Source organism: Galeopterus variegatus, unplaced genomic scaffold, assembly GCF_000696425.1.
Source record: "Galeopterus variegatus unplaced genomic scaffold, G_variegatus-3.0.2 Scaffold1635, whole genome shotgun sequence".
Lineage (NCBI taxonomy): Eukaryota > Metazoa > Chordata > Mammalia > Dermoptera > Cynocephalidae > Galeopterus > Galeopterus variegatus.
Genome location: NW_007727746.1, coordinates 113,329 through 126,321, shown reverse-complemented (window position 1 = coordinate 126,321; position 12,993 = coordinate 113,329). Strand labels below are relative to the sequence as shown.

Below are 12,993 nucleotides of genomic sequence, written 5' to 3'. Positions count from 1 at the left end.
TACTTTTTTCTCCCCAAGATTAAATGACCACACTCTTACCTCCAGGCCTCATCCCTGCAAGCGCAGAGCTTTGCCTATTAAGCATGCCACAGGGAGAAATTGCATACAATCTGTTGACAGCCTGCTCCAAAAGAGAGGATTCAAGCTCACTTCTTTCTCCTAATCTTAGTAATCCTATGAACCACTCCTCTTTCCACATGGAAAAATGAGTGAAGATTGTAGACAAAAAGGGAAGTTGCCTTTCCAGCAGAATTCCCTCTCATAAATTAGAGTAAATTTTCACTGGAAACATGTAAATAGGGAATTAGGGTCCTGCAACACCTGGTTTCTGCTTTCATCATGATGGAAGTTTTCAGAGAATGGTAAAACTTTCAGGCCCTGTACTAGAAAGGTAGACTATTCTACTAGGAAACAATAGGCACTTCTGTATTTTTCTTTCTTTCCTCTCAAAACACATCTCTTCTCTCCATGGCTAAGAAGAAAAGGACAGAATACTCATGTTTAATGTAGAAAAATCTGACTTACACTCAAATTGCTGCTATTTTCTCAGAAGAGCCTCTCATGGAACTTACAAATCTACCATAGAGTAATTTTGTATATCACATAAATTGACATAAAGACTGAAATCCAACTTGTGAATTTTATCATCTAACCACATCTACATATTTCTAACCAGAAAGACATTGTTTGCAGGGGAAGAAATGCAATATTTTGCCATCTGTTCCTTGAAAGTAGAGGAAATAAGAATAAACTATTAGATTAATGAATATTCAAATTTATCTCTGCATTTTAATAAGAACATTTAAAAACTCTGCATAATTTAGAGTTTTTCACTATATATAAAGCAAATTCGTTAAAGAGAAAGATTTTTTGAAGCAGGTTTTCTTCATCCTTAAAAGGCAGTCAAAGAATCAAATTAAAGCAGCATCTGGCTATCTGCTTTGATCCAAGTTAGGAGAAGGGAATAATTAGAAAGGATTCTAACTTTATTGTGTTTCCCATGGCTAAAAAAATCTTCAGGTCTGTGTCTCATACACCTTCTTTCTAGGAAGAGGTGCTGGTGGAGGACTGGGGCTCATAATTTCTGCCTCCTTGATGACCAGATGGTCTGAAAACCTGAAGAGTAAACGTGACTCCCCCATCACTCACATACCATCTTTCTTCTCTTTGCTGTCAAAAGCATAACCTCCAATCTTGATGCCTGCAGCATTCTAACCCAAGGGACGTACTGAAAAGTGGGAGATATTTTGTAGCATCTCATTTTAATACAGTATTGCCTGAATAATTGTCATTTTCTTCATTAATTGGAATGAAACACAAAGACCAGTGGAGATTGTAGAGAATTGTGGAATGTGCAACCTAGATTGTCATCTAATTTTTGTTTTCCATTTTAGAGTAAGTAAAGGGTAATTGTTATAAATTATGAACATATTAGAGAATAATAGAGAAGTTTATGTGATTGCTGGCATTGTCACCATCAATGTATATTTAAGTCCAAAGTAATATGAAAAGTGTGAAAGCAAATCTAGATTTTAAAAAAGGAATTAACTACTGAAAATATATGAGCATAATGAATTCTATATACATCTGCAAGAAGTAGGGAAGAAAAAATAGGTTTTTTATATTTTAAATAATTAATTACCTCATTATTGGTAATGCACATATTTTACATAATTATAACATATGTTGTAAATCTAAGCAAATTATTGAGTGGTGGCTCTCTGTCAATTGTGTGTACTAGTAAAGCTTCAGCCCAAACATTGACTCATGAATATGTGTAGAAAGGTAAAATTGCAAATAATGTTTTTAACCCAAATACATTATCCAAGCACTGAAAAAAATAGTAGCAGATGAGGATTGTGCTCTGACTAAGCAGTATTGGGGTGGGTGGGGGCAGTGTAAAGAGGCCAACATTGTAATTGCAAGTGACTCTCTAAAGTCTGGTGAATGTCATGTGTATACAAAATGAATTATCAGTAATAGAATTATACTTTAAGTATGAATTAGCATTCCTTATGTAATTAGTTATTTAGAGAATTCTCACTGAAAACTTAATAAACTTTGGAAAATGTTCTTAATTGCAGCATAGCATTGCTGTATCACCAGCTGTCCCATTATATCACAGCATTCCCAAGTACCCGCTGATCTATGTAATGCTGAAATTATTTCTTAACCAACAATAAAATTGTACTTCAGAAAACATCATACTTTATTCAGTCAATGTAAAGGCAGAGAAAATACCTCTATGTTTTTAATCTGTAAAGTAAAAATTGGACTATAGATATATATGAGAGTACTTTAAAAAGTTCATGGAAAATAGAGCTAAAAGAAAAGATAATAGGAACTTTTTCAAGTACACTCATATATCTTTGTTTTGGTTTCAATGAGAATGAAGTTCAAATTGTTATTGAAAATTCTATAATGATTAATGCCAAGTTCCATAAATTAGAGAGAAAAATTAAAATTTAATAGATTAGCATCACTAGCCTCCTCAGTCAGGTAAGCATGTAACCCAGAGTTTAGAACCCATCAGATGGGGAGATGGACCCAAAGACTGTTCCACAGTGCGCTGGCTCTTCCCATCTTTCAAAGGGTCACACAAATTCTTAGCCCATCTTTTCATCTGTAAAAATGTGCTCTCAGTCAGGTCTTGTGAGAGAAATGAATAAAGAGATGAAGAGATCAGCAAACTTCCTGCTTTTATGTAGGACATCTTCATACAACCTGATTTTCTCATTGTTTGCATTGTTTTCGTATTTGGCTAAAATGTAGTGAGTAAATGATCATACTTTATTTCCAAGCAATGATCGAATTGGATGGAGATGATGTGAGAGTATCCTCCAGAGGAAAATATGCTGAAAGGGACATTGTGCAGGTAAGAAATTAAATCTTTTCCTACTTCACTATTACCAGACAATATCACTGGGATCCTTAACAAAATTAGAAGCTAGAAATGTAACAGAATTTTTAATGATGCTTATCTATTCATTATTTAGGCCTCAACGAAGACTAAATATATTTTTAAGCAGCTGATATGTATTCAGAGTGAATGAACTTGGCAAAAATACACCAAAGAGATTGTAGACATTTTCATATTTTCTCCGTAAATTCTGGTTAGAAAATGGAGAAATAGATCCTAAAATTATACTCTTACAATATATATAAAAATTATATATGTAATTATATATAATATATAAATTTTATGTATAGAAAATGATAGAATAAAAAATGCTTAATGAATGCCTTTTATTCTGGGAGTAAATACGAAGAAAACAATGAGTAATCAATAAATATAATTAAAATATATAATTGTAAGCAAGGGATTTATTCCATGAAATAGTTGCTTACTTTAGAGTCTCCATCTCTTGCTTAATGAATGCCTTTTATTCTGGGAGTAAATACGAAGAAAACAATGAGTAATCAATAAATATAATTAAAATGTATAATTGTAAGCAAGGGATTTATTCCATGAAATAGTTGCTTACTTTAGAGTCTCCATCTCTTTTAGTATGTCAGAAGGGAAAAGAGGCTGTAAGGTATACCTTTTTAAATAGGAAAAGGAAGAAGGTCTCAATATCATTTAAGCACGTGATATAAAAAGTTTTGGAGGAACAAACAATGGACTTCAATATTATTACTTAAATAATAACCTAAATATTCACCCATAATATAATCATTAAGAGAATGTAATTTAGAATCATAGAAAATTTGGTTTAAATTCTGTCTCCTCCACTGTGATAACTTTCTAAATTTCAGTGTTGTGGTGGATAGATAGCATTGTTGTGAATATTAAATGAGGTAACACATATAAAATACATTTCTGAAATAGGACTCAGTAAAAAATCAACAGAAAAGATTAAAGTAATTTGAGGAAGAAATGAGATAAAATAACATGTAAATATGACAATTTAAAGAGTCATGTTGATAAAGAAAAAAAGCATTGTTTTTCATTAGTCAGCAAAATTAAATTTTAAAATAGAGACATTTGTATAATCACTTCTAAAAAGATAATTGGATATGATTTAAACTTTTTAACATAATGTACTTGGTAGAGTAAAATGCACACACATATAAATAATTAGTTTAAAAGCATCTGACAAAGGGAATGTGTGATGTGGTCATCTATTTAAGAATCTGATAGTTTTTCTTTTTGTAATTAGACATATGATTATTCACCTTAACCTCATCAGCATAACTACAGGTCCAAGTAATTACACTTTATCTAAAAGCTCTTCATAATGTCTGGCTCACAGTTCCCAGAAAATCAAATTACTGAAAGTAAGTATGAATTTGAAGTCCTTTAGAACGTGTTATGTTGCTGTTGTAATGCATTCTTTTACAAAGTTAGCACAGGTACCTCATCTCTCATAATTTAATCTAAATTATAAGAAACTTAATTCTCATAATTAAGAGAAATGCTGCTTAAGAGAAACTTGGTATTACTTTCTCTCTTAAGAAGTAGCTAAGATTGCTCACATCATTAAGTTTTCCTTTATGAGGGCCAATATGTTATGTTAATGACAACCAACAGTCATACCTATTTGCATTTTTAAAATTAAAAATGTCATTGATCATAAACCTAGTCTCTCAATTAATATACTATGTTGGAAAAAATACTGAGACCCAGATGATCTAAGAAATTATGATTTTGAACACTCTGATCTTGAACAAGTCAATAAATCTTTCTCACCTTTTGTTTTCTTATCTGTAGACTCCAAATTCTTTTATCTTTGCTCCTTCCATGATGTGAGTCTCAGAGGAAGTAACAAACACAAAATACAAGTGTACTTCAAAAAGTTTGTGGAAACATAGAATTAAAAGATAATACAAATATTTCCATGAACTTTTCAAAGGCCCCTCATACTTTGTTGCCTACCAACATAGGCATATTTTAGTGTAATTATGTAAGTTTCCTCTTCTTGACAGTCAGAATCCTTGAGACCGTTCTGTCACTGTAAAGTATCACTGGGATCCCCAAAGATTTGAATATACCTGGGGATATATGCTAACATTGAAGGGATTCTGGCACATAACGTTGACCGGAAAGAGTGGTGGGGTCTTACACATACTGAACTGGAATTAAAATGTCCCCAGAGAAATAGTAGCCCTCTGAGTGACAGTGACATTCTGAGTTACATTTCTACATTTATTTAAGGAGATTTGATTCACTCTTTTCTAATTTTATAGAGAGATTTCTAAATGGTGTTTGATCTTTTCAAAATAGTAAGCAAGTCAATCATTTACATAGGACAGCATGTCGAAGACTTGGCATCCTCTGTCTTGCCTTGAATGAGTTAAACATTTCACCACCAAAATTCTCCAGGATCTACCAGTCACTAAAAAGGCTTCTAAATGAGTAATTTTCAACAACAGAAACATCTTGAATACTTAGAATATTGGGGTTGTAAGGGCACAGCAAGGATAATGTCAATTTTCCCATGGTAAGAAAATATCTATAAACAAACTGGCTTAAAACATGATCAGAAAACAAGATCTATTTAGGCTCTCTTACCTTTTCGTCTACTTTGCATTTCTTATGTTTTGAAGCTAATCAAGTCAGTACATCACAAGTGAAATCCCAGATTCTTAAGTGGACAAACAAAAGCCTAAGCCTGCAAATAGTAGGAGGCAGCTGAGGTGCAGCAGAAAGTTGGGGACACTAGATGGGGTTTTCATTATTACAAATCTTAAATGGCTTCCAACTTTTTCATATAATGGTAATATTTAACCTTCTAAGTGCTTCAGGTGCTGGTCAGGATAAGATCTATAGCATGACCTCACTCAATCCTTAATTAACTTTCTGTGACAGATTACTGCTTTGCTTACTGCATTTTACAAAAGAGGAAATGAAGCTCAATTCCTCTTGTCCATAGTCACACAGCTAATGAGAGTGGAACCAGGATTTAATTCTAAAATGTCTGATTCTAAAATTCTTAACAAGTATTCTATATAACATTGATTATAATACCTAGCCATGGCATTTAAGATTCTCTATGACCTAATTCTAGGCTTCCTCTTTAGCTGAATACACACGCAAACACACTAAACTTTGTACAAATTAACTATTTTTGAATCACCCATTCTTGCTTTTATTTATTTTTTCATTGTTTTACCTTTGCTCTTCCTCCTCATCTGTGCTGACTGAAATCCTACATTTTGAAATTTCCCACTCTACTGCCTTTCACAAAGCCTTCTCCAAAGCCCCAGTCCCCACCCCTGAACTAATGTTCCCTTTCTTTCACACTGTTCCCATCTCATTTTATATCTTTTTAAAAACATTGGCCATTTTTGTCTTATACTTATTTACAGATAAGAAAACTGAGGCCCAAGATAGGAAGTAAAACAACTTATGCTAAGTTATTTAGGTCAGAAGTTGGGAGATCCTGACTTCCAACAGAGCTCTAATTCCAAAACCTGTGTTTTTTAAAAATTACAACACACCACTACTAACTACTGTCCTAAAAGACAAAATTCTAATGAAGATTATTATGATCTATTCCCTTTTTCATATTACAGTAGTGGCTTATACATCAGAGTCAGATCCATTTGGGTTAAAATAATGACTCTGACACTTATGAATATCTGATTTGAGGTAAGTTAATTAAACTCTCTAAGTTTCAGTTTTCTCTTATGTAAATTCAAAATATATAAGGCATATGACATTGTGCTAAATTCTTTAGCAGAAGGCCTCCCAGCTACCAGTTGCTCAATAAATGCATTAATATCAGTATCAGTTATTATTAGTAGTATGTTGGCACCATTCAATAGGACAACTTTTTTTATGTCACTATTCATAGTAGCTATACCTTGACATATGACACTGGAATCAGTCTTATGTGTGATTATATCTCATTGCCTCAAGATTCAATCTCATATGACTATAGTATAAACAGTAAGCAGGATGCATTCCTATGGTTGTTGTCCTAAACCTTAAGTGATTTATTTTCTTATGAGTCAATATATGTTAAGGCTTTCTATTTGTCTGTTTGTGCTATGGATTGGCCATTGTGTATAATGCAATGCCATTCCTCCTGGCTGCGTGCAGCTGCTGGCCAGCCTATCATTTCCTTAAAAATTATATTTAAATCATATTTTCCATTAAAAGATGAATAATAACCTTGGAGGCGTAGACTTGAAAATCACTAATGGAGCTCTGCACAGTAGGAACAATCAAGCAAAATTGAGCAGAATAGCAACTAAAAGCCCATTTGCCCAAACTGATTCAAACTTGTTTTCACAAATAAGCGAAGGCAGCCATTAGGGCAACTATGTGGAATATTTTCCTTACACTGGGTGGATGCTGAAAAAAGATTTAGAGTATCAAGGATACTGTGTTTTCTATAGAACAGAATGCATTTATTGGTATTCTTCATATAAAGGCAGCCATTAGGGCAACTATGTGGAATATTTTCCTTACACTGGGTGGATGCTGAAAAAAGATGTAGAGTATCAAGGATACTGTGTTTTCTATAGAACAGAATGCATTTATTGGTATTCTTCATATGAATGTGATAAATTAGTGCAAAGTGAAAATTGATTTATTCTTCTAAACTGAACATTTCAAGGGTCTAAGTTAATTTATGGTCAATATGCATTGACAAATACGTGGGAATTATTTTGAACAAGAGGTTCCCAGGTACACAGATCAAAAATGAGTGAGTAAGAGACGATACACAGAGTGGTCTAAGAAGTTGAGTGGAAAACTATTATGGTAGAAGGATATGAGCAATCTTCCAAGAAGAAAGGGCACATGTCACAAAAACTAAATTTGACACCAATAAGAAATACAGGAAAGGAAAAGTCACTTTTCTTTCTCATTTCTTACTTATAGAGTGTGACATGACTGAAGAAATGAGTGTTCCTTTGGAAAAGGTTTAGATGAATTTAGGTTAGTGAGTAGAAAGTTCTCACATGTTTTTTCTATTCTCATCATACATGTGGGATGAAGTATATTTCTGTTAATAGCAGGGACTTGCTATGACAGTGATTCTCAACCTGGGGGGCAAGGTCCCCTGATATTCAAGGGTATATTAGATTTAAGGGGCATTCTGTGCTCCCACCTAACAAACCTAAGTTAAATGTGATATATACTACCACCCTAGGTTGAGACCTAGGATTTTTTTCTTACCCATTATTTAAAAACATGTTTTGAAGATGAGCAGAACTGTATGTATTGTGAGAACAATGATTATGATGCTTAGTTTTGACATTCCAGAGTATCATAAAATTCTTTAAAAAGAATTTTAATTTACCTCAATGAAAGAAACATCAGCACATCCTGTAGCATTTGCTGAAAAGTGAAACAAGTATTTTAAAATAACAAAAGTCCAGGAATTACTGTTTTAGATGAACTAGTATTAAACTTAAAATTGATAATAATATTCTTTGTATTTAATGTTTTATATGAATTTAAATAGAAAACTATGAAGAATATAGCTTTATATTGATCACTTAACTATAAATTGGTGATTAGAAATAGTAATGGTGATAATGACAGCTATCATATATAGTACATGAGTTGAACACTGTTTTAAGCACTTTATATGTTAACTTACTTAACACAATGACACAGTGAAGTAGGTATTATAATTATTATCCTCGTTTTATAGATGAGGAAACTAAGGCAAAGAGTGGAAAATAATTCATTCAAGATCATGCGGGTAACAAGTAGCACAACGAGGCTTTGACCCTGGGAAGTCTAATTCCAGAGGTTTCTGAGAATAGAGAGTAAAAAAGTAAATGAGTTTAATGTCCATGGTGTAGAAGAAAGGTAAAGAATCAAATGAAAATATAAGACCAAGGTTGAAGTAAAGGTAAAACAAAAGCAGGTGAGATCTCCCCTCTCCATAGAGAAGCCTTAACTGTGTGTCATAGATGTCATTTCCCTAAAATGTGCCTATTAGCCACACACATTTTCAAAACAATGAACTCTTTTTAAAAAAGATAGTTTAAAGAGAGCTGCATGTGTACGAACCGTACCAACATGACTAAATGTTAATTTTTAAAGTGCTATGCATTTTAAAATAAGAATGAAATAAACCAGTTATAATTAGATACTTTTTCTTGTTAATTCTTAATTACATTGATTCTTATTTTCTCCCATTTCTAATCATACTTTCAAAAGTATTTTATTTCAAAAGAAAATAAACCTCAACTTGTTTCTTTCTGCACCTCTTTGATTTTTTGTTAAAAATGTCGTCTTGTCCATAGCGAGATAATGTGACTTTGCAAAAGTTTACATTATTTTATTTCAAAAGAAAATAAACCTCAACTTGTTTCTTTCTGCACCTCTTTGGTTTTTTGTTAAAAATGTCGTCTTGTCCATAGCGAGATAATGTGACTTTGCAAAAGTTTACATCTTCCTGGTTCTCTTCTCAGGTGAAGATATATTCACTGTTAGTTTTTCCCTACCCTTAGTTAGCTACCTTCAGGGGTAAGAGAAAGATGTGTCACCTTTCTGTTACACATTTCTAAAAGCTGTTCTGAGTTTTCCTCCTGGTAGCAAGACAGGTAGGGGAAATTAGATCATATAGTTATGCTTCTGCCTACAGTGTGTCTTACTTTAATAAGACAGGAATAAATTTTCCACTCTACTTTAAAAGAAACTGCTTTCACTGCATAAAAAGTATTACACCTGCTATTTTATTTCCTAAAGTTTTAACTTGGTTTACCTATGGCAACCTGACTATTTTGAAGGCTGCTTCCTCATAACAGTTGTTTTCTAAAAGCGCATCTTGAGTAACTATTTAAATCAAAAACAAGTCTTTCAAAATAAATTTAAAAGTTATAATATAGTATGAGATGGAAATGTTCTTTCTCTTTCTCTGGAGAAAAAAGTATTTAATTTAAACTTTAAATACTATACTCAGAAATTGTTCAACATTCTAAAATGTCTTAACGGTGCCTTTTCTCTGAAGACCTAAAATTACTGTGCTCCCAAACTATCACAACATTAACAGTTCCAATCACTTCCGAGTTGCTTCAAGAATCATGTCCCTGAAGGGAAATTGAACTAATACCCTCATACAGCACAGTGCTTATTAACTCAAGTAACCATTATAAATGAGAACAGAATCAGTCAATCTATTGTCAGAGTGTTTGGTGTTGAGCTGTTAAGGGCTCTCACTTAATTAGTTATATAAAGATAGAGCAATCATTTTTATATGATGTAAAAATAATAATGTGATATTTTTCAATATGAAGTCTACCAAAATCTTATGTTGAGATCTTTTTACTTATTTATTTATTTATTTATTTATTTATTTATTTATTTATTTTGCCTTCCCGAATCATAGATATAAAAAAATCAACATCCGGGGCAAGATTCAATGTACCAAATATTTCAGGTTCCTATTAAAATGAGATGTGTGAATTTTATATTCATTGTCCATGTGGTTTGATGTTCTGGTAATACTTTAAAATACTTTAATGTTTTTAAGACTCTTTAACAGTATATACTTTTTTTAATCCCTGAATTGGGTAATTGTTTCTTACCCTGCATTAGGTAATATTTCCACATCAAAAGCTGTATTAGGCATGAATTAACTCTATTTGACAGGAAACCTAGTCCCAGAAAGGTTAAGAGTCTACTGAGAGTCAGGCTGGGTATAGAATCCCAAACTGCAGAACCCATATAACAACATAATGGGCATATCAGGATTGGGTAGCATGAGTTATCGGAGGAAAAACATAGAATAGAATCACATTCCTTTCTAAATAAAGCATAGATTAGTAAGGTTTGGTCACTGTTATAGCTATTTGTAGTATATCAAATATTTTTTAAATGTGTAATTGTTATCCATCTCACTATTACTCTGGGTTTCTCTGATAATCCTACAACCAAATGTTTGCATGGGCTGATTTTTTTATCTATTACATGGCTTACTAAAGTCTGTAAAATAACTTTTTTTTTCACCTCTGTTATAGTTTGTGCCATTCAGGGATTACATTGACAGAAGTGGAAACCACATCCTGAGCATGGCTAGATTGGCTAAAGATGTCCTAGCTGAAATCCCTGAGCAGTTTCTCTCCTATATGAGAGCCCGAGGAATCAAGCCATCACCTGCGCCTCCGCCATACACCCCGCCTACACATGTGTTACAGACTCAGATATGACTGTGCTCCCAAATGCTCACGTTAACTCCACATCAGTTAGAACTGCTGAGTTCATGCTTTGTGCCTGGTGCTCTGTACTGAACCAGGGAATGAGAGACTTTTCTCAGTTTGGTTTCAGCAGTACTGGTTAATGTGCTTTCTTGGATCCAAAATTAATTCTCTTCCTAAACCAAAACTGTAAATATGGTTGTTGCATGAGCAACAGAAAAATTGTTAAAATGCTTGAAGCAAAGTACGGATGTCTTCTCTTAATTTTTAATTTTTTTTTTGACAGAAATAGCTAATTTCCAATGTATTGTTGGGAAAAAGCACAAACTATGTTTTTAACTCAAATACTGTCCTCGACTGCTATGTGTATAGGAAAGCAGTCTCTCTGTATCAATGTTTACATGTTACTACTTTTTAAATTTCAATACTTTTATAACTGTTCTTAAGAGTTTTGAATATTGAATCCTTTGTCTTCTAAATTGCAATAGCTATAATCACAAGAGCAATATCTCTTTGAATGACTGTCTGGACAAATACAGTTGCAAATAAGGGAAAGGAAAGATGCTTGCATATTTCTTGGTAACTGAATTGTCTTAAGAAGCTACACCTGCTTAGTAATCAGTTTCTCTGCGATGTTTGCCAAGTGTGGGAGTAAGCTTAGCAGATATGTATCCTGTGAGAACATGCATTTTTCATGGAGTTTGGGCTCTAAAATTTAGGCTGCAGTCTGTTTATGTTTTGTAACGCTAAGTAGAAATAATAAAACGTCAAACAACGTGAACTGTAAATGCACAGAAAATATTTTGTATAAAAAGTAGCATCCTTATATTATAATGCTATTTAGAAAGACTAAAACCAAGAATATTTAACTGTGAATCATGTAGCAGATGTTTTAAACTTTTTATTCCATTATATCTTGTCTAGATATTTTAATTCAAAGGGATCCCGGCTGTCTTGATTGGAATCTGTTATCACCATTCCACATTGCCACGCAGGGTTCACGGGCCGGAAGTCTTTTGTCAAATCCCCAGTTAAATAAATACAACCACGTGACTTAGTGCACAACACATTTGTGAAATAACCTATATACTGACCTGCCTGTCCACAATTAATTGTAAGGAGTTTTTGCATGTACAGTTTTTACAAGAATTACAGTTTTGTGAAGTTGTGTCTAAATTAAAGTATTTCTTTAGAACAAATGGCCTTAAATTCTCACAGAATTCCTGGAAATGATTGTGAATTGCCTTCAAATAATAGAAAAGTGTATTTATTTATTTATTTTTCTTTTGTGTCAACAATGTAACTGCTTTATAACATTTTTTCCTTACCAATACTCTGTTTACTACTTGGTTTATTTCTACTGTATGTTGTTCTCTTTGTCCCAAGTTGACCTAAGGTGATTTTTATAAGCATGAAACAATTTTATTGGAAAGAAAAATATGTACATCCACTTATCTAACGGTATCAATGTTATATAACTATGTAATACTAAATTGTCCATTTTTAAGTATATTAAAATCTGTAAGAGGATAACTGCTCAATACATTTCATGTATGAAAGACATGGAGTCTAATGATTTCATTTACTGATCATAAATATGCCAGTACAGTTTATTAACCTACAGTTTTTTTTTTATTTACCTTCAGTCTGAAATACAAAAATAAATAGCATCAATATTCTTTCTTTCTTGTCAGACATCAGTTATTTTTCTTTGGATTGACCAGGGAAAATGGAAGATGTATTCTTTCTCCGGGAGAGGGTGGTTAGTACACGAGGCGGTAGTTGATTGGCCGGGGGCGGGTAATGATTTCTGATAGGCTGCACCTTGGCACCGGCGAGATTGTTAGGACCCGGAAGAGAAAAGCGCCGTGTTTTAGGGAGTGCCTCCTT

General features: G+C 33.0%; 1 protein-coding gene across 1 annotated transcript in view; it reads left to right on the top strand.

The window, feature by feature from the left end:
* The window catches only part of CPNE8 (copine VIII), a 214,551-nt gene extending 201,769 nt beyond the window's left edge, over nt 1-12,782 (top strand). The window contains exons 19-20 of the mRNA XM_008578132.1: nt 2,802-2,875; nt 10,927-12,782. Coding sequence (XP_008576354.1) covers nt 2,802-2,875; nt 10,927-11,115 — 263 coding nt within the window. The 3' untranslated portion in view covers nt 11,116-12,782. The remainder of the gene's footprint in view (nt 1-2,801; nt 2,876-10,926) is intronic.
* Nucleotides 12,783-12,993: the final 211 nt, after the last annotated feature.